The 21954-nt window shown below is 43.6% G+C and overlaps 1 protein-coding gene across 2 annotated transcripts in view; it reads right to left on the bottom strand.

Annotated features, from left to right (window-relative positions):
* Positions 1-21954, bottom strand: part of LOC111958222 (serine-rich coiled-coil domain-containing protein 1) — a 112661-nt gene that overhangs the window by 47207 nt on the left and 43500 nt on the right. For both annotated transcript variants that reach the window (XM_023979428.2, XM_023979429.2), the window contains exon 9: positions 21750-21827. In XM_023979428.2, coding sequence (XP_023835196.1) covers positions 21750-21827 — 78 coding nt within the window. The remainder of the gene's footprint in view (positions 1-21749; positions 21828-21954) is intronic.

Raw genomic sequence — 21954 nt, 5'->3', positions numbered from 1 at the left:
TTAATAAATGACGGACATATAACGAGACAAGCACAGCGTCAGCAAACAAAAACTTAGACAAGAAACAATCAATGCAGCAGCCGGGAACAGAGCAAGGGAACAGACAAATATAGGGGAGGAAATTAACATGTAATAAGTGAGTCCAGGTGAGTCCATTAACGCTGATGCGAGTGACGAGAGAAGGCAGGTGTGGGTGATGGATGGCAGGAGCGTGTGATGCAGGGTAATCTGGCGCCCTCAAGCGCCAGGGGAAGGGAAGAGCGGGAGCAAACATGACAGTTTCATCATAGAACTTGATGGTTTTAGCGACTGCACTTGAAGAAACTAAGTTCTTGACATTTTCCGGATTGACTGACCTTCATGTCTTAAAGTAATGATGGACTGTCATTTCGCTTTGCTTATTTGGGGCTGTCCTTGCCATAAAATGGACTTGGTCTTTTACCAAATAGGGCTATCTTCTGTATACCCCCCCTACCTTGTCACAAAACAACTGATTGGCTTAAACGCATTATGGAAATAAATTTCACAAATTAACTTTTCAGAAGGCACACCTGTTAATTGAAATGCATTCCAGGTGATTACCTCATGAAGCTGGTTGAGAGAATGCCAAGAGTGTGCAAAGCTGAACATTTAAGAGACAACTATCACAGCTCTTCACATGAGAATGACATGAGGTCGTGGATAGTTTAAACATCCGTTCCAGTACATATGAGCAGTAATCTTGAAATAGTCACAAATAAAACCACCCACCATAAAGTCCCGAATTCAGACAACATACTTTTTGGGAGAGAGTTGTAAATTAAAAAATACTGGACACTTGGAATTATGTTTTTGATGTTTGTTGGGCGGTAACATGGAGAGGACATAAAAGGATGTTGTGGTCCTGGTCCCACAGATGTGGAGAAGGAAAGTGAATCATGGTGGGAATTAGCATTCTAATGAAACTACATGGAACCCACGGTAGTGAAGCCGTGAATAAGGCATCGGAAGAGGAGAAGAATTTGATCAAGGGAAAGAATAGGAGGGAGTAAAAGAAGAGCAAGCAATGGGGGGAATCTGAAAAGGGGACAAGGACATGAAGAAAGGAGGAAGAACGTGGAGTAGAAGGGGAATAAATAAAGAGGGGGATAGGGATGTAGACCTGAGAACAGAGAATGGATGCAGAATGGGTTATAAATGAGTGATGGTGAGAGATAGCAAAGAAATGGAAAAGTACTGTATAGTCAGAAAGAGAGGGGACATGCATTGCTAGATGTTCCCATAGACCTCCAGCCATCGAGCTAACGACTATCCATTTGAAAGCGCATCTCGGCAGAGACGCGCTGCTAAATGAATATCGAGGAAACACTGGTGGTGGTGTTCTGGGAAAGGATTTAAAAAAAATCCCAGGTGCCAAAAAACAGGGCAGCGTAGCTAACAAATTGTCAGCCAACATAACGTGTAAGGTAACTTATTTCAAAAGTCATTACTTTATTACATTGAGTAGCAAGCTACCGCGAGGACGCTCTCTATCGAATCTGCGGCTTGAGCATGCTTTTGGTGCACAGTCGATAGCACGCTGGATTTCGGGCAAGAAGGTTGAGGGTTCGAAACCTGCTCCCTGCTTGTCGAATTTGAAGTCGTGCACAAGTATCAGTTTATTATTTGGTTTATATTGCCCATTCATTGTCAATTAGAGACACAGTAGTGCATTGGGACCCAAAAGCATAATCATAGCTCTAACTCCCCCTTGGTCATTAGGACAAATCTGGTCTGCGATAGGACAGGGGGTTCTCACAAAGATATTTTGAGATTTTTTAAAATTTGAAAACAAGCATAGAAACTGAGAAGTGGTCTGTGGTCACCACCTGCAGAACCACTCCTTTATTGGGGGTGTCTTGCTAATTGCCTATAATTTCCACCTTTTGTCTATTCCATTTGCACAACAGCATGTGAAATTTATTGTCAATCAGTGTTGCTTCCTAAGTGGACAGTTTGATTTCACAGAAGTGTGATTGACTTGGAGTTACATTGTGTTGTTTAAGTGTTCCCTTTATTTTTTTGAGCAGTGTATAATCATATTTCATGACGGTGTAACGGTTAGCTTGTTTTTTGTTTTTTTTTACAGAAGGATGAAAGAACACAATGCGTCTGTCAGGGAATGCTATTCTGATATGTCAGATGAAGAGTTGGACCAGAAAGTCAGCGTCATTAAGGCAAGGATGCCCAATGCGGGCTTTAGAATGGTCAAAGGAAGTCTCAGAGCAGTGGGCCAACGTGTACAATGGCAAAGAGTTAGGGAGTCTTTGCAGCGTGTAGATGGTGCAGGTATCATTGCCAGAATGATCCAGGTTCGTTGCATTGCTCAGCCAAAATACTCTGTTCCTGCTCCCGTCTCTCGTCCACATTGATACAAATCATACAATTTTAAGGTACTAAGATGTATAATGTCTCCCTCAAATCTAAGTTGTTAAACATTTTTATTCTTACTTGTTCTTAGATATGTATGAAATGGTAGTTGTTCTTCATCAACTGGTAATACATAAATAATGAAGCAGGTTAATAGGTTAAACATTTCACTTTTAATTTCAATGCTTTTTTTCAAGATACAACAGGCAAGTATATTATTTTGTATACATATTGCATATTTCCCATCACCTAATGAACAACCACAATACCAGTCTGGTGTTAAGCTTTCTGTGCTGTATTGACGTATCCTGAAAATGACATCTGCTGCTTTAGGTTGAACGGTCATATCTACAAGAAATAAGCTATTTTCTTTACTTTCAGAGAGCGAGCTGATCAAGGGGTCGAAAATGTAGATATTGCAAGATGTTCACTGTCCGAGGAACAGGCCGTGGAAGCTTTATTGCTGGAAAAAGTGTCCATAACCAGAGGTAATTAAAAACGGTTATGTGCTCTTTCGGTCTTGTTGTACGTGGAACCTGTCTCACATGCAGTTTGGAGGAAGAAGGATATCTTGACCTGTCTATCCACCTCTTCTGTGTAGGATATGTGTTCCTACCTCGTCTGCCAGCAGATCTACACAGCTGATTCAAATGATCAAGTCATCATCAAGCTTCAAGTGGTATTTATGTCTAAAATGACATTCTTCTATTGTTTGTCCTCATGTGTCTGTTTTTCAGCATAAAGTACTCTGTGGACACCAGGTGAGACCACACACACACAATAATAGTCTCTCTCCTTCACTTCCTCCCTCTCCCACTTCTCCCTAAATCCTCTAGGTTATATCAGCTGTGTTGGTGAACCCCTCCCGCATCTGAGCTGGCTGACACAGAGGGCACAGCATGATCATAGGTCACTTGGTTGGGTCAACAGGAAGTATTATTAAAGAGATGCTTTACATTGAAATACAGATAGAGATGTAGTAGTCCCATAGTTAATGATCTAAGGTCAGTTTTGCATTTCACCTCCTGATGATTATGATGACTGACCGTGTTAGAATAAAAAAAACAAGGCTTAATCATGCTCTTTCTATCCATCAGTCTCTCGTCTGCAGGTATGTTCTGATGTGAGAGAGGAAGCCAGTCCCATCATCGCCACCTCACCCGCTCTTAAGATAACCGTCGGGCCAACTGGGGGCCCAAGGCTGGTTAGGAGACACCGCTAGAGACACTGTAATTATGTGGAACTGAGAGAATATTAGGGTAGCACTGTAATTCATTAATCATATGCTGTCTACCTCTGTTCTTACCTCTTTCCCTTTCTGTCTTCTACACCTCTCTCCCCACCTCGTCTTTCTTCCTCGTTTTATAATGCACACCATATGTGCATTGAAGTACAATTTGAACTTGTAATTATAATATAATATTACAATTATCATAATTATAATGCCCATATTATGTATTGATAACACCTGGATAATGAACTATTTTCAATAAAGCGTTTCACATTCTCCACTGATTGAAATTAAGTATCTCATTGAAATACTATCCCGTGTCCTCAGATTAATGCAGATGAAGGGAGTTAGATAAGCATAGGCTTTTTTTCTGTATATGTGAATTTCAAAATCAGCCTTTACTTAAATCCTGTTTATAGTCTATTGCATAGTTACAACGTGTAATCATTGATGTCCCAGGAGCGGTAAACACTGTTAAAGTATATAATTGTAATGCATACATGCAGGCACAGCATCATTCAAAGAATGGAGTTTGATACACCTGGTATTGGATATGACTGAAAAAGAATGTCTCAGAGATTCATACCTGAACCACACCTTTATTTGCCAAGGAGGAGTACATGAGTGACTATATTCATTGTACAGGCTACAATGTGGGGGATCTCTTGCGTGGTAATAACTACAGTACATGTATAGGACTTGCATCCTTGGCACAATAAAGTTATTATATTCTACTCAATCCATAGGCTTCATTAATGCCATTCAGACTTGAAGTTGATACAACAACTATGATAGCGGAGGTTCATAGACAGGTTCTGAACTAATATTAATACCAAACGTTTTAGGGTCCATACACAGATCGGCTACATACTGTAGCTAGCTACACATCCATAGGCATACAGTAATTTTTATCCTCCACTACACAATAAGCAAGTAAATAGTTAGCTAGCTATGTTACTTCAGCTGCATTGCACGGCAAGGCAAGCTTACACAATTGTACATTCAATTTGCAGTAAATGCTTTAGCTAACTAGATTCTTTACATCCACTGTTTCCTAAGACGACAGCTTGGTTTGCTGCTTTTCTCAGGAGTACCTAATACATGAAACAACACGAATTACAATGTCACACTCATGTCATTACACCAGCTAACTAGCTGGCTAATGTTAGCTTTTCAGCTAACTTGCTAAATAGCGATTATCGTAAATTAACTTTGACAAAAAATATGCACAATCGTTAATCTCTACATTAACTATTATATTCCTCTCAATTGTAAATGTTTTGCTTGACTCGTTATGATGTTATAATTACTTACATTTGCTTCCCCGTAATGTTTTGTCAGACATCTTTTCTGAAGAAAGTCACCAGGGACGGGTGGCTCGCGTCAAATTCGTCATCGGAACCACTCGATATGATTGGTCATATAAAAACCTTGGGACCCGAGTGCTCTAACTCCCTCTTGTGGTGGTCTGGAGCAATGAAGCTGTGACTCTGGGTACCTCTAAGTCCCGCGGTGTAAGCTCACAACTTTTAAAGGAGGAACCACTGTAGATAGAGTGGAGTAGACGAAGTATCAAGGGAATTTAGACAACTCTGTAAAAATGGTAATCTGGCGCAGCAGTATAAGGTACTGCATCGCAGTGCTATTGGCGTGCCGGGCTGTACCACAACCGGCCGTGATCGGGAGTCCCATAGGGTTGTCCGAGTCCCATAGCGTCGTCTGGGTTAGGGCAGGGTTTGGCCGGGGGGGGGGCTTTACTTGGCTCATCGTGCTCTAGCGACTCCTTGTGGCAGGCCGGGCGCCTGCAGGCTGACCTCATTTGTCAGTTGTTGAACAGTGTTTCCTCCGACACATTGGTGAGGCTGGCTTCCGGGTTAAGCAGGCGAGTGTTAAGAAGCGCGGTTTGATGGGTCATGTTTCGGAGCATGACTTGACCTTCTCCTCCCGAGCCTGTTGGAGAGTTGCAGCGATGAGACAAGATCGAAATTGGCGAGAAAAAAGGGGTAAAATACACAACAAAAAACTAAACTAAAAAGACAATGTAATCTGGCTGGTGTGAGAGAGACTATGAATCATTTCGCTCCCTGTCTTCCCCACTGGCATCCAGCGGTATGACAGTAATTAGATTAACCTGCTTCCCCAGTCAATTAATATTTACACTGAACCATTTGAAGTGAGTTGTCAGGGGCAGATGGAAGAAGTTCAGTGCCATGAGCCAAGAGGCATAACATCCTACTCTACTGATAAGAACAGTAATAGGCCAGTTCCAGAAAAACAGGCCAGGGCTGTGGGGGGGTGACATGGGTGAAGCACTATGGCTACACAAACCACTCAACATCTACAGTTCACAGCCCATCCAAGACACATCGCCCTGCCTGTCGTGCTATATATAGCACCTATAGTGTAGCTGATTGATACAGTACATGTAAGAAAAATTACTAATTAGCTCAGTGTGGGAGTATTCTTGAAAATGAACTATTTTCTCCCAGTAACAAGGTGATAAGACTCCAGGATCATCTATAAAAGGGTTAGTGTGGGTTGTCCTCAGTACACTCCTTTACTAAAAGCCTGCCTGGTTCCAGAATCTAACTGGCCTTCCTGTGTATGGTTTATGTGGGCTGCTTGCCTGTTTTGTCCTCCTATTCCTCCTGTAGCGAGTGTCATTGTTGAGATAATTATTTATTAAGTTGTTCATTATGCCTAGCTGTTGCTGTCTGTCGGGCCATCTGTCCCCAGCGAGGTGCTGCCTCCTCGTTCTGTTCCCCCTGGCCGCAGGGGAGAAGGGGACTGCTAGAGTACGATTCACCTTCTGCTGACGGCCACCCACCCCCAACCGCGCACCATGCACCGGGTACAGGGGCAGCGGCCCAGCGGGCACTGGGCCTTCTGTCAGCATTTTAGACCGCTGTGGTTACCTTGACAAACTTATCATGGACACCAAGTTCAGCCTGCTCACTGGTGCAAAGTCATAACCAATAGATAGAGCCGCAAAAATGATACTTATTGGGTTGCATAGGCCTACGATCTGCCTGAGAGGGAGTGACTGACCAAATATGTCCATGTCATCTGGACATAACATTAGGGTTGTTTGTTGAGTTTGTCATTAGATCCCCACTAGCTGTTACTTTAGCAGTGGTATCCAGTGAATGAAAACGAACACCCTTGCTTTTCTTGCAGTTACACTCAAACTTCTCTTTTCTTACTAGCACCAACTTTACTGATAGCTACTTTGAGTAAAAATGTACTTACTATGACTGTGATACGTGGTTCTCTCACCAAGCTACCTTAAAGGGATAGTGCGAGACTCTGGCAATTAACCAGTTTTCTACTTACCCAGAGTCAGATGAATTCACTGATAAAAAAAATTACATTACCAAGAGGGAGTGTGATGGAGTTTTGCATCAGATGACCTGGCCTCCACCATCACCCGACCTCAAAGCCCAATTGAGATGGTTTGGGATGAGTTGGACTGCAGAGTGAAGGAAATGCTGCCAACAAGTGCTCAGCATATGTGGGAACTCCTTCAAGACTGTTGGAAAAGCATTCCAGGTGAAGCTGGCCGAGAGAATGCCAAGAGTGTGCCTGTCATCAAGGTGAGACGACCATGTATCACAGTAAGTACATTTTTACTGTTCCCCAAACAATACCCTGTTATGACAATCCAAAAACAGGTTTAGAATTTTTGGAGAAAAAAAATAAAATCACATTTACATAAGTATTCAGAACCTTTACTCAGTAATTTTTTGAAGCACCTTTGTTTGGCAGTGATTACAGCCTTGACTCTTCTTGGGTATGACGCTATAAGCTTGGCACACCTGTAGTTTCTCCCATTCTTCTCTGCAGATCCTCTCAAGCTCTGTCAGGTTGGATGGGCAGCGTCACTATACAGCTATTTTCAGGTCTCTCCAGAGATGTTTGATCAAGTTAAAGTCTGGGCTCTGGCTGTGCCACTCAAGGACATTCAAAGACTTGTCCCGAAGCACCTCCTGCGTTGTCTTGTCTGTGTGCTTAGGGTCATTGTCCTGTTGGAAGCTGAACCTTCGCCCCCAGTCTGAGATCCTGAGCACTCTGGAGCAGGTTTTCATCAAGGATCTCTCTGTACTTTGCTTCGTTCCCTCGATGCTGACTAGTCGCCCAGCTCCTGCCGCTGAAAAATAAACCCACAGCATGATGCTGCCACCATCACCATGCTTCACCGTAGGGATGTTGCAAGGTTTCCACCAAATGCGACGCTTGGCATTCAGAGCAAAGAGTTCAATCTTGGTTTCAACAGACTAGATAACCGTTGTTTCTCATGGTCTGCGAGTCTTCAGGTGCCTTTTGGCAAACTCCAAGCGGGCTGTCATGCGCCTTTTACCGAGGAGTGGCTTCCGTCTGGCCACTCTAACATAAAGGCCTGATTGGTGGAGTGCTGCAGAGATGTTTGTCCTTCAGGGAGGTTTATATCCACAATTCCTCCGACCTCATGGTTTGGTTTTCGCTCTGACATGCACTGTCAACGGTGGGACATTATATAGACAGGTGTGTGCCTTTCCAAATCAGGTTCAATCAATTAAAATGTATCACAAGTGGACTCCAATTAAGTTGTAGAAACATCAAGGATGATCAATGGAAACAGGATGCACCTGAGCTCAATTTCGAATCCCATAGCAAAGGGTGTGAATACTTGTCAGAAAATCTGTTTTTGCTTTGTCATTATGTAGAATTGTGTGTAGCTTGATGAGGAAAACACATTTATTTTAGAATAAGGCTGTAAGTGGAAAAAGTGAAGGGGTCTGAATACTTTCTTAATGCACAGTATTTGGATAGGGATATGGATTACTCAAGGAGCTAAAATAATTCAATTTAGATTGTCTTGTGAGACTGTTTCTGCATTCCGCTTAGCTGTTGAATGAGGACATGCTTTTGGACTGGGATCGTGTTGGTCTCTATCTATTCAATAAATAAGATGAACAAATATTATCTCCCTCACTCTTCCTTCCATCTACCTATACTTTACCTCTCAAAGTATTCTTTCCATCGCCTTAAGAAAGTATTCACACCCTTTGACTTTTTCCAAATTTTGTTCTATTACAAAGTGGGATTGAAATGTATTTGATTGTCATGTTTTGTCAATGATCTACACAAAATACTCTGTCAAAAGTGGAAGAACATTTCTAACAAATCTTGTTAAATTAAGGGAAAATAAAACATACGGAACCAGTCAAACGTTTGGACACACCTACTCATTTAAGGATTTTTCTTTATTTGGACTATTTCTACATTGTAGAATAATAGTGAAGACATCAAAGCTATGAAATAACACATATGGAATCATGTAGTAACCAAAAAAGTGTTCAAATCAAAATATATTTTAGATTCTTCAAAGTAGCCACCTAGATGACCGCTTTGCACACTCTTGGCATTCTCTCAGCAAGCTTCACCTGGAATGCCAACAGTCTTGAAGGAGTTCCTACATATGCTGAACACTTGTTGGCTGCTTTTCCTTCACTCTGAATGATGGTCCCACTAAGCACAAACCAGATGGGATGGCGTATTACTGCAGAATGTTTTGGTAGCCATGCTGGTTAACTGTGCCTTGAATTCTAAATAAATCACTGACAGTGAAGCACCCCCACACCTCCTCCTCCATGCTTCACGGTGGGAACCAGATCATCCGTTCACCTACTCTGCGTCTCACAAAGACACAGCGGGTAGAACCAAAAATGTTGATGTCAGATGTCCACCGGTCTAATGTCCATTGCTCTTGTTTCTTGGCCCAAGCAAGTCTCTTCTTCTTGTTGGTGTCCTTTAGTAGTTGTTTCTTTGCAGCGATTCACAGTCTCCTCTGAACAGTTGATGTTGAGATGTGTCTGTTACTTGAACTCTGAAGCATTTATTTGGGCTGCAATTTCTGAGGCTGCTAACTCTAAATGAACTTATCCTCTGCAGCAGAGGTAACTCTGGGTCTTCCTTTCCTGTGGCGGTCCTCATGAAAGACAGTTTCATCATAGCGCTTGATGGTTTTTGTGACTGCACTCAAAGTTCTTGACATTTTCCGGATTGACTGACCTTCATGTCTTAAAGTAATGATGGACTGCCATTTCTCTTTGCTTATTTGGGGCTATTCGTGCCATAATATGGACTTGGTCTTTTACCAAATAAAGCTATCTTCTGTATATCAACCCTACCTTGTTGATATACAACACAACTGATTGGCTCAAACGCATTAACAAGGAGAGAAATTCCACAAATTAACTTAAGGCACACCTGTTAATTTAAATTAATTCCAGGTGACTACCTCAAGAAGCTGGTTGAGAGATTGCCAAGAATGTGCAAAGCTGTCATCAAGGCAAAAAAGGTGGCTACTTTGAAGAATCTCAAATATATCATGTATTTTAATTTGATGTATAATGTATTTTAATTTGTATTTTAACACTTTTTTGGTTACTACATTATTCCATGTGTTATTTAATAGTTGTGATGTCTTCACTATTATTCTACAATGTAGAAAATAGTAAAAATAAAGAAAAATCCAGAAATGAGTAGGTGTGTCAACTTTTGACTAGTAGTGTACAGTGGGGCAAAAAAGTATTTAGTCAGCCACCAATTGTGCAAGTTCTCCCACTTAAAAAGATGAGAGAGGCCTGTAATTTTCATCATAGGTACACTTCAACTATGACAGACAAAATTAGAAAACAAAATCCAGAAAATCACATTGTAGGATTTTTTATGAATTTATTTGCAAATTATGGTGGAAAATAAGTATTTGGTCACCTAAAAACAAGCAAGATATCTGGCTCTCACAGACCTGTAACTTACTTCTTCTTTAAGAGGCTCCTCTGTCCTCCACTCGTTACCTGTATTAATGGCACCTGTTTGAACTTGTTATCAGTATAAAAGACACTTGTCCACAACCTCAAACAGTCACACTCCAAACTCCATTATGGCCAAGACCAAAGAGCTGTCAAAGGACACTGTCATAGTTGAAGTGTACCTATGATGAAAATTACAGGCCTCTCTCATCTTTTTAAGTAGGAGAACTTGCACAATTGGTGGCTGACTAAATACTTTTTTGCCCCACTGTATATGCTGATTAGATAAGTATTCAACACCGAGTAAATACATGCTAGAATTACCTTAGGCCACGACTACAGCAGTGATTCTTTCTGGGTAAGTCTAAGTGCTTTGCACATCTGGATTGTACAATATTAGGCTATTATATTCTTTTTAAAAAATATTCAAGCTCTGGCAAGTTGATCATTGCTAGACAGACATTTTCAAGACTTGACATTTTCATGCTGATTTAAGTAAAAAAAACTGTAACTCCAGTGTATTTGGCCTTGATTTTTAGGTTATTGTATCGCTGAAAGGTGAATTTGTCTCCCAGTGTCTGTTGGAATGCTGAATTACGTTTTCCTCTTGAATTTTACCTGTGTTTAGCTCTATTCTGTACATTTTTGTTTAAAAAACTCCCTAGTCCTTGATGATGACAACCATACTCATAACATGTAGCCACCTCCACGCTTTAAAATATGAAGAGTAGTACTCAGTGATGTGTTATGTTTGCCCCAAATATAACGCTTTGTATTCAGAACAAAAAGTAAATTTCTGGCCTCCCGAGTGGCGCAGCGGTCTGTCACTGCATTGCACTGCTAGAGGCGCCACTACAGACGAGGGATCAATCCCGGGCTGTATCACAACCGGCCGTGATCGGTAGTCCCATAGGGCGGCGCACAATTGGCCCAGCGTTGTACGGATTAGCGGAGGGTTTGGCCGGGGGAGCATTACTTGGCTCTTTGCGCTCTAGCTACTCCACGTGGCGGGCCGGGCGGCTGTAGGCTGACCTCGGTCATCAGTTGAACACTGTTTCCTCCGACATATTGGTGCAGCTGGCTTCCGGGTTAAGCGGGCGGATGTTATTAAGCCCGGTTTGACGGGTCATGTTTCGGAGGACGCAGCGATAAGACAAAATCGAAATTGGGGAGAAAAAGAGGGTAACATTTTTGGGGGGCGGTATTACTTTAGTGCCTTATTGCAAACAGGATGCATGTTTTGGAATGTTTTTTATTCTGTACAGGCTTCCTTTTTTCACTCTGTCATTTAGATTAGTATTGTGGAGTAACTACAATGTTGGGTGCCTGTATCTTTGTAGTGTCTGGGTGTATTGATTCACCATCCAAAGTGTAATTAGTAATGTACCATGCCTTAAGGGATATTCAATGTCTGCTTTTTTTAACCCATAGACCAATATGTTCCCTTCTTTTTGAACCATTGGATAAGCTCCCTGGTCTTTGTGGTTGAATCCGTGCTTGAAATTCACACAGAGTGAGTCCATTCAACTTATTGTGACCTGTTAAGCACAATTTTATTTAGGCTTAACATAACAAAAGGGTTTAATACTTATTGACTCAAGAAATTCAGCTTTTCATTTTGCATTAATTTGTAAAAATGTCCATGTAGATCAGTGACACACCATCTCAATTTAAAATTCAGGCTGTAACAACAAAATGTGGAAAAGTGGTGTGAATACTTTCTAAAGACACTATGTGTGTGTGCATACAGTGCCTTCGGTGGGGGGGGGGGGGGGGGGGGGGGGGGGGGGGGGGGGGGGGCAGGACTCTACAGGAAGTGGCTACCAGAAGAAGAGCAGAGAGATGCTAGGAGAGCCTATGCCGTCCTCCTTTGGGGTGGCATGTCATTATGCTGAATGGGGAACACACGAGTCATTCAGGTTGTCCCACGCCAGCCTGGCCAGGAGCCAGCGCACTTATCTCAATCTAATCCTGCACAATGATACAGGGCACCTCTTAATTATGGGCAGAGGCACTCTTCTCTCACAACACAGACAAAAGCGCATGCACATGTGCACACACACACGCACGCACAAACGCTAATGCACGACACACACACACAACAACCAGAAACAAACAAACAGATACATCAAAAAAACATGCGTCTTATTCATCACAAGCGTACAGCATACAGATACAGGAGCCTTTGAGCGGAAAATCTGTCAGACAGCGCGACAGCTGCTGCTACAGCATCTCAAACAGAAAATTCATAGGCAACGGAAGGCAGGTTTCATCAACGCGTCACACACCAATTTGCAATGAGCTGGAGGCAGTATGCATTTTGAAAACATACAGTTGACTTAATTGTTTGAAACCTGAACGTTTTACTACATATTAGGGAGGTATGTCTTTACCTTGCTTCAAAATAGCCTAGTAAAAATCAGACCCATATCCGGAGGGTATTAGCTAAAAGGCACAATCCTAGTCATATAAGCAGCCCATGCTACTTGTTGCCTATTAGATCTCCCCCTCTCTACATTTCTAGGATATTTTCCTCTCTGTCACAACAATTTTTCCCTCACTAATTGCATTATGGAACAAACATTTGCACGTAGCCTACTGCCTTGTGTGCATTGATGCACGTATAATGTGAAGAAATAATAGTTTATCAACATTTTAAGATAATTATTCTGATCTGTTGCATCAGACTCGTTGCTTTTTAATGTTGTTTTTGGGCTCTACCGTCCCACAACTGTCCCAGAGTCTGTTTGGTATAGGCCATTTCTTTCTTGTCAAGCTGACCAATAAAATAGGTCAACTTTTCTACTATGGCGGATAGTAGATTGACATAGGCTAGTGATTTTGCTGTTCGTTACTCGTCTTGTTGGACGAGGAAAAGTAAATGTGAACAGTTATTCTAACATCTTCAAAGTGCACATCAGAATTCAGTAAGAATGGCCGCACGTCCTTGTATCCTCGACTTGCTGTTAAAAAAAATGAATTACCTTATTCTAAATGTTATTTGTCATTCTGAGCACCGTGGATGGACGTCTTAATCAGTTTCCTCACCCAATGCATATGGGTCCGGTAAATTTCTCACATTTTTCAGCACCACTGAAATCCTGGTGTACACATACTACAACCTGGAGACATCAATAAAAAAAGCAATGTTTTCAGATACAACAATTCACCAACCTCAGAAGTGGTTGTATTCCAAAGTTCGGGGGTATTTCAGAGGTTGTTTGTATCCCCGTACTTGCCTGTGTATGGTTGCAAGTCTGAACCAGGCAAAAAGATGTCCCTTCGAGGGAAACCAATGAGGATCAAGGAATTATATCCACACACACAGTCCTAGTAATCACCCCAGACAGGTACCCCAACCAACCACAAACAATGAAAAGCATCCAGATTCAGATTATGCATGCGGAGGCCACCTGGCCTGTGAACCTCAAAGAGCATGTGCTTGCGTCTCAGATGGTATATGTGCCCATAGTGTTCTAACGCCCTGGACCAGAGCTATAATCTGTCACAAGCTCTGTTCCAGGGCGTAGCTATTAGCTAGCTAGCTCTGGTCCGCACTAGCTCTGGTCCGCAATAATTAGCTCTGATCCAGGGTGTAGCTAGAAGTTAGTGCGGACCAGAGCTAGCTAGCTACACCCTGGAGTAGAGTTAGTGTGGACCAGAGCTAGATAGCTACTAGCTACATTCTGGACCAGAGCTAGTGTGGACCAGAGCTAGATAGCTACTAGCTACATCCTGGACCAGAGCTAGTGTGGACCAGAGCTAGATAGCTACTAGCTACATCCTGGACCAGAGCTAGTGTGGACCAGAGCTAGATAGCTGCTAGCTATGCCCTGGACTAGAGCTAGTGACATTTATATCTCTGGTCCAGGATGTTGGAGCACTGCATGTGCACATACCAACAGGAGCTTTCATCCAGCGATGCCTGCTACTGCCCTATGGGTAGACTCTACAAGGCAGCCCACTGTCTGTTCACTCCTCTCACAACTCCACCTGGTATACGCACGCACTCGCTGTTAGTGGATGCAAGGAGACTGTTTAGTAACAAACCACGATCACAGAACTCAAAGCGAAACAATAACAGAACCTGGGTAAACCAATCATGGAAGACAAGGGCCACAATATGAACCATAGGGAAAGTGAGCGATTCATACTACCGTTCATAATGCAACCGGTGCACTAGCAGAGACGTATGTGGCTGGGTTAGAGCATAGTGCACCTAGATCAGACTGGAGAGGTCAGCTAGTGCATAAGGCAATGACCTCTGTGGCTCAGCTGACAGGACACGGAGGGGTGGACAAAGGTTGACAGATCAGGGTCAAGGGTGAAAAGCAGGGTTCTGGAGGTGCAGTGACTGGGGGTCTAGTAGTGCCCTAACTGGCAGAGTCGCCAGGGCCTAGCTGGCATGCCATGCTTCAGGTGCAGGGGAAATTCTCTACAGTACTGTATAGTACAATGCAGGGAGCATTCTCCAGTAGTCCACAAAGCAGGAAACACAACAACACACACAAGTTCAGATCAAACACCACTTACTTAGCGGCCTGCGTGACAACATGACCGTGCTCCCGCAAGCTCTGCCCTGCAAACAAAACACACCAATATCTTGGGATCAATGTCAGCAAACCTGGAATAGGGGGGAACCAGGGGTGGATAACATGGCAGCTTAACAGCCGCATAGTGCACTAGATACCAATGTTAAAATATATTTTTTAAACAGTGCATCCTTCTGGTAGATATTATTGATATAGGGCCAGGAGTTAGTCCTGTTGATGTAGGACCAGGAGTCAGTCCTGAGCACGATGGCCTCCTGGTCGGTTGACAAGGACAGGAAGAAAGTTCTGGCTTCCTTCACATAACCTTCATCTGATCCAGTACGTATGAGTACCAAAGTCCTGACTGCAGGCCTGTACGTCTCCCTCTAGGTTCCACCTGCCATACTTAGCGCCCTCCTGTGTTTACAAGGTCCTGGCTGCGTCTGGACTTTGGAGGGGCCTCCTGCAGTAAGGGGCAGCTGCTGCAGCACCACAGCAGGCAGATAGAGGGACGCCTCTGCCAGTAAAAGTTGATGGTCACAGTAAAATCACCGTAAAAACACTATTTCCCTTTTCAGGGCCCTAATACCCCTGCATCCGTCCAGACCGCACATGAACATGCAGATCGGGCAGACGCCACAGGAGCCCGCCCCACACATTATATCAGGCTTAATGGTGTGTATGATCCTCGTCCCCTCCCCACTCAGTGTCAGGAGCCCTAAAGGAGTTACGGTTAAGCGCCGTGGTCTGGACACAGGCGAGAACTCATTTAATCACCTTAGCATACACTCATATGGGCCTTGGGAGAAGTAGGAGAGACCCAGAACCATAAAACTGAGCTGGGAATTACAGATGGAGGGACAGCAGAAAGAGGAGGGAGAAGAACGGGGGAGGAAAATTGAAAAAAAGGGAAATTACAAAAAGAGTGGAAAGGAGAGGAAGGTCTAAAGAGGACAGACCAGCACCATAAAGATGAGGAAGGATATACAGATGGGGGGACAGCTGAAGGAGGAGGAAGTAAGAAGACATTTAAAAAGAGGGGAGTGTAAGTAGGGCAGAAAGATTACTTTCTGCAGTGCTTTACCATTAGTCAGGAGAGGTTGATCTAGAATTGGGGACGAGACAGAGACCTAAATTAGCTGGTTGTAGATCTGGACTGAGGAGGAACAATCTTGGCTTAAAATGAGAGTTGAGTATGCAGTTTTCACTTTTGAATTTCATACCATAAATCTCAAAACTTTGCGTCCCTCAAGCAAACTTCTAGGCCTAACAATACCGACCATATTGATAAATTCTACTAAACTCAGTAATATATTTTTTTGTTTAAGTCCTCTCACTGTCAACTGTGTTTATTTTCAGCAATTTTAACGTGTAAATATTTGTATGACCATAACAAGATTCAACAACTGAGACATAAACTGAACTAGTTCCACAGACATGTGACTAACAGAAATGGAAAAACGTGTCCCTGAACAAAGGGGGGTCAAAATCAAAAGTAACAGTCAGTATCTGGTGTAGCCACCAGCTGCATTAAGTACTGCAGTGCATCTCCTCCTCATGGACTACACCAGATTTTCCAGTTCTTGCTGTGAGATGTTACCCCACTCTTCCATCAAGGCACCTGCAAGTTCCCAGACATTTCTGGGGGGAATGGCCCTAGCCCTCACCCTCCGATCCAACAGGTCCCAGACGTGCTCAATGGGATTGAGATGCGGGCTCTTCGCTGGCCATGGCAGAATACTGACATTCTTGTCTTGCAGGAAATCATGCACAGAACGAGCAGTATGGCTGGTGGCATTGTCATGCTGAAGGGTCATGTCAGGATGAGCCTGCAGGATGGGTACCACATGAGGGTGGAGGATGTCTTCCCTGTAACGCACAGCGTTGAGATTGCCTGCAATGACAACAAGCTCAGTCCAATGATGCTGTGACACACCGCCCCAGACCGTGATAGACCCTCCACCTCGATCCCGCTCCAGAGTACAGGCCTCGGTGTAACGCTCATTCCTTCGATGATAAACGCAAATCCGACCATCACCCCTGGTGAGACAAAACCGCGACTTGTCAGTGAATAGCACTTTTTGCCAGTCCTGTCTGGTCCAGCAACGGTGGTTTTGTGCCCATAGGCGACATTGTTGCCAGTGATGTCTGGTGAGGACCTGCCTTACAAGCCCTCAGTTCAGCCTCTCTCAGCCTATTGCGGACAGTCTGAGCACTGATGGAGGGATTGTGCGTTCCTGGTGTAACTCAGGCAGTTGTTGTTGCCATCCTGTACCTGTCTCGTAGGTGTGATGTTCGGATGTACCGATCCTGTGTAGGTGTTGTTACACGTGGTCTGCCACTGCGAGGACGATCAGCTGTCTGTCCTGTCTCCCTGTAGTGCTGTCTTAGGTGTCTCACAGTACGGACATTGCAATTTATTGCCCCGGCCACATCTGCAGTCCGCATGCCTAAGGCACGTTCACGCAGATGAGCAGGGCCCCTGGGCATCTTTCTTTTGGTATTTTTCAGAGTTAGTATAAAGGCCTCTTTAGTGTCCTAAGGTTTCATAACTGTGACCTTAATTGCCTACCGTCTGTAAGCTGTTAGTGTCTTAACGACCGTTCCACAGGTGCATGTTCATTAATGGTTCATTGAACAAGCATGGGAAACAGTGTTTAAACACTTTACAATGAAGATCTCTGAAGTTATTTGGATTTTTATGAATTATCTTTGAAAGACAGGGTCCTGAAAAAGGGATGTTTCTTTTTTTGCTGAGTTTAGATTCATATACCTTTGATACAAATGTGTCCCATTCAAGCATTTGGCCGTCATTGTATATAAAATAATTTGTTCTTAACTGACTTGCCTAGTTAAATAAAAGGTTAAATACATTTTAAACAGGCAAACTGTGCCTTAAAAACACTTCTAAATCTCTTCCTTTACAATTTCCATAGACATCATCTCCCCACTTTTCCTCTGTTTCGATCTCAACTCTCAGTACATATCCATCTTCACGTAGAAAGAGCCAGGCCCATCTATACTGAACAAAAATATAAACGCAACATGTAAAGTGTTGGTCCCATGTTTTATGAGCTGAAATAAAAGATCCCAGAAATGTTCCATAAGGCACAAAAAGCTTATTTCTCTCAAATTTTGTGTACAAATTTGTTGACATCATGTTAGTGAGCATTTCGCCTTTTCCTAGATAATCCATCCACCTGACAGGTGTGGCATATCAAGAAGCTGATTAAACAGCATGATAATTACACAGGTGCACTTTGTGCTGGGGACAATAAAAGGCCACTAAAATGTGCAGTTTTGTCGCACACACACAATACCACAGATGTCTCAAGTTGAGGGAGCATGCAATTGGCATGCTAACTGCAGGAATGTCAACCAGAGCTGCTGCCAGAGAATGAAATGTTCAGTTATCTACCATAAGCCGCCTCCAATTTGGCAGTATGTTGAACTGGCATCACAACCACAGACCACGTGTAACCACACAAACCCAGGACCTCCACATCCGGCTTCTTCACCTGTGGGATAGACTGAGACCAGCCACCGGACAGCTGAGGAAACAGACCTTTTGTGGGGAAAACTCATTCTGATTGGCTGGGTCTGGCGCCACAGTGGGTCGGCCTGTCGTGCAAGTGGGTGGGCCTATGCCCTCCCAGGCCCACCCATGGCTGTGCACCTGCACCAGTCATGTGAAATCCATAGATTAGGGCATAATGACTTTATTTCAATTGACTGATTTCCTTATATGAACTGTAACATAGTAAAATCATTAAAATTGAGTTTATATTTTCGTTCAGTGTAGTTGTCAACTAGCATCTAGTGGTCAACACAGTGGCTGTCAATAGCACATAATTTATCATTCCTGACCCTCATTCACAGCTCCTCTGAACAAGGAGCTAGGGTTGAGGACATGAGCTTCAAAGACACAATATGATTGTACCGAGAATAAAACGGCAACAGATAAAAACAACACAATCAAAACCGAGAAACTGAATGGGAGGGGAGAGAGGGTTTGTTGTGGGAAGTGCTTTGCAGTGGAAGCCTCTTCTTATACCCCTGGTGCGCTCCCCATCTTTCCTGCTGGGATCAGAGATTAGGAAAGCGTAGAACGCTCCGCAGGCGCCTCTCGGAATGCTGAAAGTGTTGGGAATGGAGTTCAGGGCCGAGAAGAGATGTGAGAGCCCAGCAGGGTGAAGTTTGATGTCCGAGTTGAAATGGTCGCCATGTACCTTTGCACAGGTGTTTACAGAGCAGTGGAGAGCAGGAGGATTGCATTGCCAGGGCTTGGTGGCCTGCTCCCAGCACAGAATCCCCGCTGGCATCTGGCTGGCACATGGCACAGGGATGCCAGTCTGCTCCATGTTCATGGAGCCTCTTTAATAAGTTCTGTCATTCCACTAAAAACTGATTTATGACTGCAAGAGGAATCTTCTGGAAGAAAAGCAATCCATTTAACATCTTATCTCCCCTATAGAGGGGGACTAAATGTTCGCTTAAGTGTTTTTCCATTTAAATGACTGTCTACAACAGCTTACAGGCAACACTATAAATTCCCGGGCTTTTAGCGGTACCCTTCATCCTTTTAAGTAGCGACAACAGTGACCACAAGGAGACTGGAGAGAGGGGCACAGAGAAAAGAAAGAGGGAAGAGTGCTGCACATCAAGTACTTTTGATTCCCTATAAAATGTCCCTCTTAAGAATGCTTACTTCTCCAAGCCAATTTAATGCGCAATCTCAATCGATTCAAGCTCCTGAAAAACCTTTCAAATACCCTGTACCTCGAGCTCTTAAGTCTCTGCAGGACATCAAATAGCCTCTCCTTCTGGCAACACATTCGCTCTACTCTTATTCTTTCTCCCCCTCTCAGTGCTGGAAATCCTTAAATAGTATCTGAAGACGCGAGAGGCTTCACCATCTATTAATTCTGCCGAGTCATTCGACTGCCTTGCTCATGCATTTGCTATCTACACTTGAAGCGCGTATTTTCAAACTCAATTCTTCCTCTCTTCATTGGTTCACCTATGTAGGAACATGCACTTCCGGCTGCGTGATGCGTGGGTGCTTGGCCCAACAACTTTCCTGGGACTTTGAGAAGTCTTTGCTCCAGAGCCTTGGTTCTTTTGGAGCGGGTGGACAGGACTGATGACCAAAACAGAGTGGACACAGGGCAGTCTCTGGTGGTGGTATGTGGCTGGACGGAGAGTACAGTGCTTGCTCTGCCTCTCCCTGTAAGTGAATTAGCTCCAATGGAGAGAGGGAGAAAGTGCTCAAAAAAATAAGACGTCCTCCTGAAGTCACACCAGCCTTCGAAATAGCTGACCCACTTGTAGACACACTTTAGATAACTGCCTGTCCTCGATGTTGTAACCTATAAAGGTTTGCAGTATATACGCACGGGAGCCTGAAGATGGCAACTCGTCTGCTGCTGCTACTACTGCTGCTGCTGTTGCTGAGTAAAGTAACCTGTAAAACCTTGGGAGCGGTAAAGAACGTGGTCATGTGGAACGCTACAGTACATGAGACAGCTGATGTATCGAGACGATACACGCGTATCTTCATGACCCACCACTTCAACTCCATTACCCCAAGCAAGAAGAGGGAAAACTTCAGAAAAGCAGTCCTTAAGACTTACGCAATAACATAATATATGCAAGCTTTCTTTATCGGCACAATCTCCAATTCGCCCGTGTTCCTTTCAGCGATGACACTCAAGGCCAAGTATAATGGGGTGATGACACATTTGTGTTGCATTAGGCCCCGAACCAGTGGAGGCAATTACAGGGGGCCATTTGAATGTACATTATGGAAGCACATTAGTAAGAACAGCAAACAAAGACTAGAGAAATTTAATGAGAAAAATATATACACGAGCCTATCTTTGTATGGGCAGAGGAATGCATCGCCCACTAAAACCCATGTCAGAGTGATAGAAAATTAATGATTGCGATGATGAACCCCACTCTCAGTGCTTTTTCCACTGCTTAGCTGTATGCAAACATTGTGTGATGCCAGCCATATAAATGCGCGATAACAGAACCCCTCCACTAAGACCAGCCCGTTACAGCCTTAACTAAATGATTAAGTGACCATTTTGGTCCATATGTGCTTCGCCACACTGTACAGACAAACCTTTTTTGTACGAGTAACTCTGAAATTTAACCTAATCGTTAGGCATATGAAATGAAAGAACACAGGAGCACACATAGCCACGGACATTTAGTCAGTCACATCGTGTCGTTTCCAGATGTGTTCTTAAAATCTAGTTAAGCTGTCATTTCTTTTGCTGTCTAATTTGTTTTGCAAAAAGTAAGCCATACTTAATATCGTGAGGAAAATGTGAACACAACATGTGCTATCTATGTCTGTTGATGTGCACTGTGTGTGTAAAGGAGTATGTAGCTTAGTTAAGAACCATATCCATTGTCATTGTGTGCATGTGAAGTGGGGAATGTTTCCAGAGACAACAAGAAAGACAAACTCACTATGCTTTTTTTGTTGCTATTATAGAGATGCCTAATTTTAGGCAGTCATCTGTTAAGTCCCGTGTTCCCAAACGGTCCCAACACCCTCGGCCAGGCAAGTTAAACAGAACACTGGGCCGGACCCATAGCTCTCATAGAATAGACAGCACTTTACAATGGGAGTGAGATACCGCTGAGGCTGCTGAATGTCTAAGACATCTCCAAAAGGAAAGATCTATGGGAGGCCATATTCCATTTGAAAAAAGACAGATGCTAAACGGCAGGGGTGCCTCAACAGTTCCATTTGGATCTCTGTTCTAGCAGAGTGATTTGTGGACTCACCTCTGGTCCAAGAGGGTCAGTCTGCGTAGTTCGGTCAGGTTTTTGGCAGGTGGGCTTCAGGGCAGCTTTGGCACTCTCCTGCACGCAGAACACACAGACCAACGTCAGAGACGGTCACTCATACTACGGCCCAGAGTTCTTCCTGGTCAGGTCATGCGGTCAGGAACAACTCCCAGCCTACATTACATCATAGTTAGTGCCAGGA

This window comes from Salvelinus sp. IW2-2015, linkage group LG33 (assembly GCF_002910315.2).
Source record: "Salvelinus sp. IW2-2015 linkage group LG33, ASM291031v2, whole genome shotgun sequence".
Classification (NCBI taxonomy): Eukaryota; Metazoa; Chordata; class Actinopteri; order Salmoniformes; family Salmonidae; genus Salvelinus; species Salvelinus sp. IW2-2015.
This window is presented reverse-complemented; position numbering and strand designations above follow the sequence as displayed.